Raw genomic sequence first — 14,798 nt, 5'->3', positions numbered from 1 at the left:
GAATATCTACAGCTTTTTATTACTAGAAACAAACACAGCACATATATTTTTCTTACCCTATTGGCAAACTTTTTGTTAGATTTGTACTTGAATCAAGAAAACAAATGTCAGAGCAATAAGAATAAATGAAGTTCATTTAAATGTAATTCTCTGAATATCTTACAGCAAGATACATTTACTAAATTTAATTGCATAAGTATAAACAAGACCATTTGTTTGTTGTTGCAAAGAGCAGATTTGCTCTTGTTTTAGTTAAAAAATAAATAAATACATTGCAGAGGTGTGTCAGGTGCTGTCTGCAGAGAGGTCACCTACATTTCTGGCCTAATTCTTTTGGTACTTAAATCTAAACCTGCTCTTGTGCTGCATTCCTTTCAACTCGGAAAGTCAGATTTTCCAATTTCCTACTATGAAAAGTGCAATGGAACACCACTTAAAGTCGGAATTCCATCTGGGAAACTTGTGCGGAAATGTTCAACTCCAATTTCGCTGAGATGCATTTGCATGACGCCACATAAACATGTTGGTACTCAGGGAGAGATACAAAGTAAGTGATAAAAATTCACTTTTATGAAGTAATATAGACAAATGAGTCAAAGTTCCTACATTACATTATACTACAGCTTGTTTAACAAACACCTGCAGAAACAGGTGTATAAAACATGGTATGTTATATTCTCTTTTGATAATCATACACCTGTAGCACAACTGCACCATTGTTTATTAGTTAGGTTGCTAGAAGACATCTCTGGTTACAGTCAAACACCTGCTAAACTAACGGGAGCATTGCAGATTTGTTTCCTTACACGTCATCTTCCGAGCATCTGGCAATGGAACCTTTTTGGTCGTAGATCGGAAAAATCAAGTAGGAATATCCTACATCCGACTTGAATGGAATGCAGCATAAGAATCAGAACCTAATTTTGAGGGTGACATTGCATTATAATCCTTTTTATGTTGTTGTTTTAGTTAGCAGTATGAGTCAGTCCACTAGAGGACGCAGTTACCTCAGAAGCGATGATGAGTTCTGACTTCCTGTCACAATGTCTGTCTCAGTTAAATTAAAATGTAGCTGCATTTTTACATAGATCTGTGATCAGATGTATTATATTTTAGAGTACCTTGCTGGAAATACATTTTTTGTATTTACTCTAGCCCTCCAATTAGCTATGTGTTTTAGGATAAAGATGCTGTAATTATTTGAATACCAGATATACAATGTCCTTTATTTCTGATAAATGTCAGTGAAATAGGTGTCCTAAGAAATCGCACATGTCTCAGCAAAAAACGAGAAACACACTCTGCCTGTCAATCATTGTGTATTGGGTTTGGGTTTGCTGCCATCTCTTTGGAGGGTGGGGTTCTGGAGAGAGGGCGTGTGGTTAAACTTAACAAAATGATTGAAATGGCTTAAAACACCTTTTTAAAGGATTTTCAGGTGGAGAGTGTGGAAGTCATTAAAACAATTTCAACTCTCTTATACCTAAACAGCCATTGTTCTGGATTTGGGCCATTTTGCCAATCAGAACTGGGTCACATGAGCTTGACCAGAATGAGCATGAGCAGGAGAGCCACTATGATAAGCAGGAAGTTGAGCAGAAGGTTTAGTCCTCGGTTATTGGTGAGATCCATACTGATCAGGTCCAGGGTTGTCTGGGTTGGAGAATTCAGGGTGCGTGTTCTTCAGGTGAAGCTGTGGTGATGTGTCTTCTGTGGAAAGGTTGCACGCAGGACTTCTTTGCCAGTATAAAGGAGGACGAGCAGGTTATATTATGCCACAGATCTCTCACATGCCGTGGAAAGAGCTAAACATGATCAATAAACTGATGTTAGCATAGTTGGCAAGACAGAGAACATTATTTGAACAGATCGTTTAAAAGACCCCATGAAATCTCTTGAATATTTTTCTGTGCTGTGTTGACTAATTCATTTTGAAACAAGAAGTTGGGGCTGGATATATCAAAGGGGTTGTCCTGTCTTTAATTAGCTAATAAGTTTTGGATATGTCCCTGAGTGCAATATGAGTAACCAATAATTTGGTCCATTTTGTTGAAGAGAAATGCTGCATTTTAAATCTGTATAACTGCTAATAGTACATTTTGTCAACCATATAGATGACCTGAAAGCTAGTAGACATGGACTAAATGCCTCAAAATGTCATGGGGTCTTTAAGGACAGTAACTACTGCAATTTTTGCATTAGTCTAGTAAACAACCTCTTGTGACTTCACTGTGAAATTCTTGGTTTTTGTCATTTGGTTTCTTTTAGTTTACATGAATGAGAGAGACCAATTAGTGATGTGGGAATATCAACCAAAAATGGCAACAGCACACTTGTTGTTGCACACACGTGATCAGATCATGTTGTGTTTATTGAGCAAGTGAATTTCAGTTTTAAATAGTGCGTAAAAGAAGTCAGGGGGCTCAAACAACATTTATCAGCGTGCTAGTGACATGCAGTGATGGTGACTGAGAAATGGAGAGACACTTGCATGCAGCATCAGTTCACAGTGAAGACAAGCCTCCATTCAGTTCCGTTATTTACCCAGAAATAAGGCGACTGCTATTTCTTAAATGAATTGTGCTATTCATTATAAACAGATTCAGTATTTCTACTAATGATAGACCGTTATGTCTGCCAGGCCAGTAAATCCAACTATTTCTTGATTGAATTGTGCTATTAATTTTGAATAGATATTTGTACTAATGATAGGCCGATATATAGGCCAGGCCAATAAATGCAACTATTTCTCTAATGAAGTGTGTTATTCAATATTAATAGATTTTTGTACTAGCAATAAACCGATAAATCAGCCAGGTCAATAAATACAATTGTTTTCCTAATTAACTATGCTATTCATTATTAATAGATATTTCTATAGACCAATATACTGGCCATATAAACCAAAACATCTAGTGATAACCGATATATCGGTCAGGCCAATAAATACTACTGTTTCTTTAATCAAGTGTGCTATTTATTATTAATAGATATTTGTAATGGTGATAGGCCAATATATTGGCAAGGCCTATAAAAACAGAAATTTCTCTAATGAAGTTGGTTATTCAGTATTATTAGATTAGATATTTGTTCTAGTGGCATATATATCGGCCAGGCCAATAAATTCAACTTTTTCTAATGAAGCACGTGATTCAATATCAGTCGATTATTGTACTAGTGATAGACTGATATATACAGTAAGCCAGGCCAATAAATACTGCAGCTTTCCTATTTAAGTATGCTATTCATTATTAATAGATATTTGTACTATTTATAGACGGATATATTTGCCATGTAGACCAAAATATCTAGTGATAAACCAATATATCGGTAAGACCAATAAATACAACTGTTTCTTTAATAAAGTGTGCTATTCATAATTAATAGAAATTTGTACTAGTAATAGGCCGATATATCGGTAAGGACTTTAAAAACAACAATTTCTCAAATGAAGTGTTTTATTCAATATTATTAGATATTTGTACTAGCGATAGACTGATATATCGGCCATGCCAATAAATGTAACTATTTCTATAAGGAAGTGTGTTATTCAATATTAATAGTTTTTTGTAATTGTGAAAGATCAATATATAAGCCAGGCCAATAAGTACAACTGTTTTCCTAATATTTGTACTATTTATAGACAGATATATTGGCCATGGAGACCAAAATATCTAGTGATTAACCGATGTATCTATCGGTCAGCCCAATAAATACAACCGTTTCTTTAATACATTTTGCTATTCATTATTAATATAAATTTGTATTAGTGATATACAGATATATCGGCAAGGCCTATAAATACAACTTTTCTCTAAGGAGCTGTGCTTCAATATTAATTGATTTTTGTACTTATATAAAACCAATTGCATTTATATTGCAATGGCGTTTACTGGCCGATATATAAGCCAGGCCAGTAAACACAACTTATAAGTATGCTATTCATTAATAGATATTTTGAGAATATGTACCGTAAATGTGCAGATTCTCTGCGTAAGTGGGGAAAATCATCTTCCCCACAGTGCGACTGTGGCACACCAAACCAAAAAATCCATCACATCCCCACTGAATGTCACCTCTGATCCTATCAGGGAAATTGGTTTGATTTTATGGAGGTATTAGTATGGATCAAACAATGAGACATTGATATATGATCATTTTAACCGTTCTGTTATATTGTTACTGTTATATGTCTTATTCTGGATCATATGCGGTTACACAATTTACTATACAATAATAAACTATGATAATAAATAAATATATATTTTGCCTAGTGATAGACTGATATATTGGCCATATAGACCAATACATCTAGTGATAGACCGATATATCTGTCAGGCCAGTAATAACAAATATTTCTCGAATGAAGTGTGCTATTAATTATTAATAGATATTTGTACTATGCCATGTTGACCAAAATATCTATTGATAAACTGATATATCGACCATGCAGACTACTATAATCCTTTACATTATTGTGTTTAATTTCAATGAATATTTGTACATCTCAATTGTTATAGGAAAATTGTATTAGCCAGTATCACATACAGTATATATCAGCATTTCATTGGCCATCCGTTACACCTAGTTATCCATTGATAACCCATACCAGTCGGTCACTGATTTGTACTTAGTATTGTTGTTCTCATGCTACTTTAATTGTGCTAATTACAATTGTTTGGATGAAAATCATGCAGTATAACCCAACATTTAAACTACTCAAGACCCCTTATAAGGTAAGAAATAGCCTTAATGATCCCCACCTCCCACCCTTCAATGTAATTTGCCCCTCTATACAGTCCTTCACCCTTATTAGATAACGGATAAACTGTGGACCCTCCCGCTCACATTAGCAACACAATGATGTAGATGAGCAGCAGGCAGATGAGGATGAGGCAGAAGTTGACGAATAGCTCCTGCATATTCTGCTTGGCCTGCTGTGGAACCTCCATGGTGGACGCCCGCCGTATGGCCGCCCGTGTGATGTGCTGCACCTTCTCCATGCCAAGATGCTACTGGCAGATGAGTTTAGTGCACAGAAAGGGGAGGGTGCTGAGCAGAGAGTAAGGAAGGACAGCAGTACTACCACAAGGTGGAGTGGAGAGCCGTGCAGGGAGGAAGGATGCTGGTTGTCGTGGTGACAGGTGGTCCAGATTCCGGTTGACAAGGAGGCTGAGGGGAGGCAGCAGCAGATGAATGAGTTAATATGCACGCAATACTGACACGTGACAATCATGCAGTTTTCAACTGATGATTCAGTAGATTATTTTGAAAGCTATGAGGGCCATTCAGGCAGAACGAGTTAAAAATCTTAACGCAGCGCAACAAATGGAACAGAATGCAGGTGTCTCAAGAAGCGTTTTTAAAAGTCCTTTAGGGGCCATTTAAACCAAGTGTGTTCTTGCACAAAAAAAACAAAAAAAACTGAATGCAGCGCAATCAGCAGAATACCGCTGTCTGGAGAGGCATTTTTAAAAGTTGACATTTTTGTTAACCTGACACGATGACTAATGATCTCTGCATTCCTGTACAAGACACTGAAAAAAAAAACAGTATGTCTTTCTTTCTTCCATGGAACCCGAAAGGAGATGTTAGGCTGAATGTTATCCTCAATCACTATTCAGTTTCATTGCATCGTTTTCCATACAATGAATGTGAATGATGATTGAGGCTGGCATTCTAGCATCTCCTTTTGTCTTCCACTGAAGAAAGTCTTATGAGTTTGGAAGAACATGCAGGTGATTCAATTAAAAAAAAATTTTTTTTGGGTGAACTAACCCTTTGACATTCAGAGTGTATTTATGAACTTTATTCTAAAGCTAAAAAATCTCCCAAAAGCTACTCTAACATCAATAAGATCAACACTATATTTATATACTAAATTGGTAATTTGTCTCGCATTTATTTGCATACTGCATTGCAATTTGTCTTTCATTTCTTGCATCTGTTTAACCATTTATAGCTGCAAAAAAATTTGCATTATGTGTCGATTCTCATGTGACAGAAAATGGCCAGTGGCATATGGGGGATGTATTCGGCCAACCTACAATGTAGGCAGATAGAGCAATATATTGCAAGTTTATATGGCTGTCTTTACTGTGTAGGAGTGAGCTTATATTTCTTTTCATTTATCCTGTCTTGGCACCAAGTACATAAAAGAGTTAACTAAAGATAGATGTTTTATAAGGACAAGTCTACATGTGTAAAAAACAACCGGATTTATCACTTCGCCTCCGGAAAGATTAAATGCAGCCTTGTTTTTATAAGTCTCTGCGTATTAGATGAGCTCTCTTTTCCGACAATCTTATCTCTCGCATTCAGACGGCTGCTCAATCCTGTCTCTTTAAAATCTATAGGGAGTTTTCTGAGGATCAGTCTTAAAGATGCATTTGGCATAATCCTCTCCTGTGCAACATTACGTATACAAGAGCACCTGTTGGCCTGTATTCTCTTGGGCCATTGTGTAGAGATATCTGTTTTGCCTGCGGTATTCACCAAAGGTTATTTTAAGGAATTACCTTTGCCGGTCACATTAATCCATTGAAATCATGGCTAGCCTTTAACCAGAATCCCAAGCAAGCTGGACTCCATTATAGAACTTATCACTAAGAGGGTAATGTGGGTCCGTGATGTTTTTGTTGTTGGAGATGAAGACTATTTCAGCAATATGGGATATGACTGTATGCAGAATATCCAGTGTTCTTGGGAATGGGAGATGGCTGTTTTAAGATTGATCTGTTATGCAGTCTGGTCTTCGTCTTCTAACAGAAAACCTGTTTCTTTGCAAAAGTGTTTTTCTTAAAGACACGATACAGGCCATATATATATAGCATGCCATTTGTAACTGTATTTTCACAATTTATGTTGTTTAAGATGGTTTTGAAGGCTTTGTCTTGAAGCACTGTGTGGAGTTTTGCTGTCAGGAAAAGGATGTTTGTCATCTTACACCAGATACAATTCAACAAGTTGCTGCGACTGGTTAGGACATAAATCTGATTTGCATGGAAGAAATAGCTTTTTTTCGTGTCTGATCTTATGAAAATTAAGTGACTTTGGCAATATTGTTTGTAAAATAATACTACTTGGCTCCTTACACATATCAAGTCAGTTCCGAGGTGAAATGTCCACTGAGTGGCGCTAAGAGCGAGTTTTTAAAGTTAGCACTCTTTCAAGTTTTAAATCAACAAAACCTACCTCCATACCCTGAACATAAACCTAACTGATACTGTCAGAAAAATTATTTTATGGTGGTTCTATGACACTTTTTACTTGTGTCGACTGATTTCTATTCTGGATTCGTGCCCCGATTCTTTGCATCACATGCACTACGCTTTATCAGTTACCATGCAATATGATCATACTCGAACAAGGTTATAAATGTAGTCGATCATGTAATGCAAATGTTCAAATGTACTGCATTACAAGAAATGCACAATTTCTTGTAAGCATTGAACAGGAACAGGGCAAAAAATATGCGTTTATGTACTGATAATCTGCCCCATTCACACATGTAGCGACTAGATGTTGCTTGTAATAGTTGACAGTCTGAGTGAATTTGATTCATACATTGATAGATTTTTTTATCTTGTTAATGATTTTATGTTCATTTCACTAGGAAACGGCCACTTGGTCTATATTTACAACGAGCCGTGTAAAAATAATATTGCAAACATTTAGTAATAGCAACCATGTGCATGATAATTACATGTTTTAGTTGCTACCACATAAAATGGTGACAGTTTCATACAGTATCTTAATTGAGTGTTTGGAATAAAATACATCAAAAGTTTGAGAAAGTGGTAGGTTGTTTGAAAAGTTGATAGTTGGAAGGTTTTGTAGTCATCTATTGATCTTAGTTGGGATATATGCAATATTGAATTTGCCATGAATGAAAAGAATACATCCTTTTATAACATTTCCATTGGACAAAGAACATTTGACTAGAGATCTTAACCAATTAAATCACCTATTGAACAGATTGTCCCTTACAGTCTCGCTTTTATTAGCATACCAAATCAAATATGCCGTTTACCCTGACAAACATCCACAGTGTGACAAGTGTTTCTTGTGTCCAGCTGGCCAGTGTCACTGAAGAAAGAGGTTAAGTAGATGAGTGAGTGACAGTGAAGTCTGGATTGCAACAGCTCTTTCAGGCGCCCAGTATGGCGGTCACGTGGCACGGAGGAGATAAACGCCGCCGGTGAAAACAGACTTTGGAGGGATGTTTGTCAACACCACAGGGTACAAGCATTCCAGCGCTCTAATGGCTAGTCAAAAGTCATGTTCCCATCACCGTGCTGGGAATGATAAGACCATTAACAGTCTCTTTGAGGGTATCAAGCAGGTCATTGCCCTCTTCACATGTCAAGAGAGAGAGCCTTCCTCTTTGGTCATTCACAGCTGATTTAGAAGTGCTCTACTAACAAGGGATGTGTCAAAACTGACTAGTTGGTTGCTTGTACAATCAATTATTCTGTCTTAAGGGAGTCCTGAATAATTAGGTTTTGGGTTCACCTGACCCTGATTGGATGCATTTCTTGGGGGAGACACTTTTTTGCTTTCAATGAGTGCATTTAAGAGGACACATTTTTAAACGTTGAACTATTTTAACCTGTCAAGGCATTTTAAAAACACAACAGAAGACCCGGTGCCACGACCAAAAACCTCTGAATCTGCATGGCTGTAGCAGATGTGCTTTTAGGCGATGAATTTAAAGAGGAAACGTTTTCCAAGAGGTTTTTATTAACTGCCTAATTAAAGGGATAGTTCATCCAAAAAGAAAAATTCTCTCATCATTTTCTCACCCTCATGCCATCTCAGATGTGTATGACTTTTTTCAGCTGAACACAAAGATTTTTAGATGAATATTTCAGCTCTGTAGGTCCATGCAATGCAAGTGAATCGTGATCAGACATTTGTCGCTCCAAAAATCACATAATAAATTACATATGGATTACTTTTATGTTTCCTTTATGTGATTTTTGGAGCTACAAAGGTCTGATCACCTTTCACTTGCATTGTATGGGCCTACAGAGTTGAGATATTCTTCTAAAAATATTAATTTGAGTTCTGCTGAAGAAAGAATGTCATACACATCTGGGATGGGATGAGGTTGAGTAAATGATAAAATAATTTGCATTTTTGGGTGACCTATCTCTTTAAAGCACAATAGTAAAAATATTCAAACATAAAAAAGTTTGTTATATAAACTCTAGATAAAGTAGTTGACTTTATGAGCATCCCTGACAACTATTAAGAATTATGTGTAATATATTGAGAATGTTTTCATATCCCTAAGGCCATCTTTTGGCAAACTCTTTAATTTTTTAAACACAGCTGTAAAAAAAATTAAATTTTAAACAGTATATATAAATATATTTATATAGGCCCAAAAATTATAATAATAATAATAATAATAATATATATATTTATTATTTTTAATGGGAAAACTACATCTCAACTTCAATTGTCCAGAGGTGGCCAAGAATTTGATAAAAAATAAAACAGGTAGAGCAAATATAGGATGAAATCACACCGAAGATGGCAATCTTCTGAAAAGCTGGCCGAAGAGTTCTTAAGCATGTGTTTCCTTGTAAATAAGTCCACTTGAGGCAGAGCGAGTGCTCTCAGTTGGCTTCAACACTTTCCATGATGACATCCCAAAGCAATGCAGTGTGTTTTTTGTTGGATTGGTGGTAATGCCTCAGAGGACATGGCAGTTAAACAGGTAGGACAAACAAATTTTGGCTATGCAGATGCCAAAAAGAGTAGCCTATATAAAGTTTTTGTAAGCATCAAAAAATTGCATAAATATTTGCATCAGGCATAATAAGGGCAACACAAGCGGATGTATGCAGCCTGTGGCGTTTTCTCTACCTGTGTTGTCTTCTTTATGCAGTTAATCTCTCCTGCTCTTCATGGCTGCAGTGAATGCATCAAGCACATTTAAAGGGCAGTCATATCACCCAGTGGAGTGCAAATATGGAGTGTTTTGTATTGGTCAGAATCGCAGTAGGTCGCATCTTTTCAATTTGTGTTAGAAGAAGAATGTGTCTGCTTATCGTGAGCACACAGAGCTGCAGTTACAAAGGCCAATAAACAGACATCTTGGACACCACATCAACCATTCTGCAAAGTTATGAATATAAAATACAAGGGGCAACTTTATACAAGCAATTCATCTATTTTAATCACATTTTGTTTTACCCTGCGATTATTTGATATATATATATTTATTATATATAGATGTATGTGTATATAACTATAAAGCATACATTATACATACAGTGTCCCCGAAAATGTTGACATGTTTTGACACTTAAGTCACTCATAAAAATGTATGAATTTCATTGCTTTTAAATGTTTTTTTGAAGTGGCATCTGCTGTAAACAAGAGATGCTAGACATTTTTGCAGAAGTAACTTACTTAATTACTAAATAATAATTCAATTTTACATAAAACTTTTTAAACAATACAAATTAATAAAAAAATTATATTATAATATATAATAATATACATAAATGTATTATTCTATTTTAAAATATTTCTTTAAAATGAAAAACCCCAAAATATCTTGCTTTTGCTTCCAAATTGTTTGTGCCTTTATTTCTTTAAAATAAATCCCACTTGGTATGATATTTTCACCTGAAAGAAGTGTACTCCATAAGAAAATGTTACCTACCTGAAACTGCAGATAGACAACCACAGTACTGAGGTTCAATTCTGGTACTCTGATTTTCCTTTAGAGGAAAGCAGGGTCTGTGACAGCGATGCGGTGTATGAAAGTTTATGGCAGGAAAAGTAACGGGGGGGTATAGGAGGAGAGAGGGAAGAAAGAAATGCGTAGGAGGGGTCTGATCTCTCTTTTTTTCTCATTGTTTATTTGGAAGCAGATCTACAAGGCTTTGTCTTTCAGTATGAACATCATACAAATCATTTTTAGATGGAGTATGTGCGTACTCCTAAACATATGCACAGTGGCAACTTTAAAGACCCCATTGTCATCGTACGTTTTGTGCAATGAATTTCTGGTGTGCGTTTCCCCTTGTGATTTTTGCATGGAGTTCAAGTTTGGTGATCTTTGACAGGTGAATTTGCCATGTCGACCAATTGGAAGCTGTGTGGTTTGGAAGTAACCTCTGTGTTGGTGGTTACATGAATATTCACAAAGGACAAGGATATCAATTTAGTGGCAAGTTTCTTTTTAACTTCACTCTCACAGAGTATAAGTGCAGCATTAAAAAGAGGCTGGTCGACAATCATTTTTTTGTTAGTTTCACACATGCTCAATGCCACCCCCTTGTTTGAGTTCTATTCTGAGATAAAAACAGCCCAAAGTTTTCTTTCCCTTATAAGGTGCTCCATTTGGCTGGAGTCATGAGTCCTTTAAAACAGGCCAGCAATGAGGACATGAAGAATGGAGAGGGCATTACAATGGCATCCAGTTGCAGCTTTGTCTCCGGCCAATGCAAAACTGTTTTTGAAGCCACCGCTGCCATATCCTGACCAAAATCCATCTTTGAAATGCGCACACGCTTAATTCCAATGTTGGGTGGCAGTGCAGGCCAATTGAGCATATCTGTTATGAATGAAAAAGTAAGAGTCTATGCTATAGGGCGATTCAACTACAGAGATGTTTTCCAACCCTAATCAGACAAACCTGCCTGTCATTTTAAAATAGTCCTGAAGGCTTTGATTAGTGGTTCATGTGTGTGTTTGATTAGAGTTGGAACTAAACTTTGCAGGACAGAGGCCCTTATGGTCTGGAGCAACCCAGGTATATGCATTGTCCCTATAATGGATGTTTTAAGGTCTTGAACTGCTAATTTACTGCCATACTGTCATGTCTTTCTCAACATCTTGGTTCCTTCCAATTATTTGACTTCACCTCTACACCTACATATTCATGATATTATCTAATATCTAACCAATTGTGTGGCAGCAGTGTAAAGCATAGCAGATACAGGCCAGGAGCTTCAGTTAATGTTCACGTCAACTATTAGAATGGGGGGGGGTGATCTCAGTGATATCGACCATGGATTATATTTGGTGCCAGATGGGCTGGTTTGAGTATTCCTGTAATTGCTGATCTCCTGGGATTTTCAAACACAACAGTCTCAGAATTGACTCAGAATGGTGCTAAAAACCAAAATCATCCAGTTAGCGGCAGTTCTGTGCAAATGCCTTGTTGATAAGAGAGGTCAACAGAGAATGGCCAGACTGGTTTGAGTTTGAAGAAATGTTACAGTGACAGCTAACAGTATTATCTAGTATACCACTCTGCCTTGCTGTATTTTTCGCACGCAACCCCTTCATATCATCTCATTGATATTGTGTCACCAGTTAGCTGGAACTTTTTGAATGCTCATTATCATGCTTTGAAACTAGTGTGTTAGTTCTACCCTCTAATAATCGTAATGGAAAGGAGCAGGACACTAGGACTCATAACACATGCTAATGCTGTCCTTTATGGAGAAGCTCATTGAAATAGAGGAGGTCAGTCCTTACTGGTGACCTTGCTCACTGTACCTCGTTTACAGAGTGTTTATGGCATGTAAATGCTTGGTTGCCATGAGCATGCATACACATTGTCCAGTCGCATGTGTCAAGCCCTCCGGCCAGAGCTGGAAAGTTTGCTTGTTAGATGCAATACATTCATGTCTCAGCTTATTGTTCAGCTTAGCATATTCGATCTCTGGATTCAACAGATGTCACCACGCCACACAAAGGAAGGTGCCTTTGGGTTAAAACAGGTTGTGTGTGTGTGTGTGTGAGTGTGTATTCATCACTTTGTGGGGACCAAATGTCCCCAGAAGGATAGTAAAACCCGAAATGTTTGACCTTGTGGGGACATTTTGTCGGTCCCCATGAGGACAACAGCTTATAAATCATACACAATTATGTTTTTTGAAAATGTAAAAATGCAGAAAGTTTTCTGTGAGGGTTAGGTGTAGGGTTATGTGATAGAATATATTGTTTGTACAGTATAAAAACCATTATGTCTATGGAAAGTCCCCATAAAACATGGATACACTGTGTGTGTGTGTGTGTGTGTGTGTGTGTGTGTGTGTGTGTGTGTGTGTGTGTGTGTGTGTGTGTGAGCGTGTATTTATCACTTTGTGGGGACCAAATGTCCCCATAAGGATAGTAAAACCCGAAATGTTTGACCTTGTGGGGACATTTTGTCAGTCCCCATGAGGAAAACAGCTTATAAATCATACTAAATTATGTTTTTTGAAAATGTAAAAATGCAGAAAGTTTTCTGTGAGGGTTAGGTTTAGGGATAGGGTTAGGTTTAGGGGATAGAATATAAAGTTTGTACAGTATGAAAACCATTATGTCTATGGAAAGTCCCCATAAAACATGGAAACACAACTGTGTGTGTGTGTGTGTGTGTGTGTGTGTGTGTGTGTGCATGCAATATTTGCCTTGTTTATAAACTGAGGCTTTTACATGATTTGGGATTTCTGAACTGGTTTCAAAGGGATAGTTAAAAAAATCAAATTTAAATGATGTCATAATTTACTGACTTCCGTTCATAAAAGTGATCCATATGACTCCAAATTCCAAGTCTTCTGAAGCTATAGTATTCCTTTATGTGAGGAACAAACCAAAGTTTTAGTCATTATCCATCCATCCATCCATCTTCAACCGCTTATCCGAAGTTGGGTCGCGGGGGCAGCTGCTCCAGCAGGGGGCCCCAAACTTCCCTATCCCGAGCCACATTAACCAACTCTGACTGGGCGACCCCGAGGCGTTCCCAGGCCAGTGTGGAGATGTAATCTCTCCACCTAGTCCTGGGTCTTCCCGAGGCCTCCTCCCAGCTGGACGTGCCTGAAACACCTCCCTAGGGAGGCGGCCAGGGGGCATCCTTACCAGATGCCCAAACCACCTCAACTGACTCCTTTCGACGCAAAGGAGCAGCGGCTCTACTCCGAGCTCCTCACGGATGACTGAGCTCCTCACCCTATCTCTAAGGGAGAAGCCCGCCACCCTTCTGAGGAAGCCCATTTCGGCTGCTTGTACTCGCGACCTAGTTCTTTCGGTCATGACCCAGCCTTTATGACCATAGGTGAAGGTAGGAACAAAAATTGACCGGTAGATCGAGAGCTTTGCCTTTCGGCTCAGCTCTCTTTTCGTGACAACGGTGCGATAGAGCGAGTGCAATACCGCCCCTGCTGCCCCGATTCTCCGGCCAACCTCCCGCTCCATTGTCCCCTCACTCGTGAACAAGACCCCGAGGTACTTGAACTCCTTCACTTGGGGCAAAACCTCATTCCCTACCTGGAGTACGCACTCCATCGGTTTCCTGCTGTTTTAGTCATTATTCACTCATAATATTCCCCTCCAGTGAGCTGTTATCCACTGCAGCCAGTTCATCAAGTCAGTGAGTTGAACTCGAGAACCAGATCAGTCCAAACAAATCATTGCAAATGGTTTTTTGAACTCAGTCAACCCATTCATTAAAAAGACCTTATTCACGGATCAAACATCACAACTTCTTTCATGAACACAGCAAAGAGAGCTAAGAAATATGTCAGTATGTTTACGTGTCATTTCAGAGCTTGACAGCCCCAGTCCCCATTCACTTTCATTATAGAAATTCATACAGGTTTGGAACAACTCGAGGAAGAGTAAGTACATATGACAGCATACTAGTATGACAGAATATTCCTTTTTGCTGAACTATTCCTTTTAACAAACACCTCAAGACATCACCAACCTGTGCTTTGAAAATTGTGGAAAGTTGATACATTTATAGCTAAACGTGCCCCTGCTTCACAAATGCAACAGCACAG

General features: G+C 37.8%; 2 protein-coding genes across 4 annotated transcripts in view; one reads left to right on the top strand and one right to left on the bottom strand.

Annotated features, from left to right (window-relative positions):
* LOC127623688 (centrosomal protein of 85 kDa-like) overlaps positions 1-14,798 on the top strand; it is a 94,842-nt gene that overhangs the window by 50,060 nt on the left and 29,984 nt on the right. The gene's annotated exons all lie outside the window — the stretch shown is intronic.
* pln (phospholamban) lies at positions 255-10,830 on the bottom strand. Of its 2 annotated transcripts, XM_052098147.1 has the most exons (4): positions 10,682-10,830; positions 4,849-5,172; positions 3,972-4,084; positions 255-1,805 (listed from the first exon to the last, which is right to left on the bottom strand). In XM_052098147.1, the coding sequence occupies exons 2-4, from the start codon at positions 5,001-5,003 to the stop codon at positions 1,771-1,773; spliced, it is 303 nt and encodes a 100-aa protein (XP_051954107.1). In that variant the 5' UTR covers positions 5,004-5,172; positions 10,682-10,830; the 3' UTR covers positions 255-1,770. The 2 variants fall into 2 exon arrangements, with proteins under 2 accessions (XP_051954107.1, XP_051954109.1); XM_052098149.1 differs by lacking the exons at positions 255-1,805; positions 3,972-4,084 and having other exon boundaries at positions 4,845-5,172; positions 10,682-10,829.

This window comes from Xyrauchen texanus, chromosome 30 (genome assembly GCF_025860055.1).
Source record: "Xyrauchen texanus isolate HMW12.3.18 chromosome 30, RBS_HiC_50CHRs, whole genome shotgun sequence".
NCBI lineage: Eukaryota > Metazoa > Chordata > Actinopteri > Cypriniformes > Catostomidae > Xyrauchen > Xyrauchen texanus.
Note: the sequence above shows the minus strand (reverse complement) of the source record. Positions and strands in the feature narration are given on the sequence as shown.

Excerpts from the sequence above, each read along its gene's own strand:
- pln (XM_052098147.1), bottom strand. The coding sequence starts at position 5,003 with ATGGAGAAGGTGCAGCACATCACACGGGCGGCCATACGGCGGGCGTCC. Across the intron at positions 4,085-4,848 it reads TACATCATTGTGTTGCTAAT|GATCAGAGGTGACATTCAGT; the intron begins GTGAGCGGGAGG and ends TTTCCCTGATAG. Across the intron at positions 1,806-3,971 it reads AGAGAATCTGCACATTTACG|CTCTTTCCACGGCATGTGAG; the intron begins GTACATATTCTC and ends GATCATGTTTAG.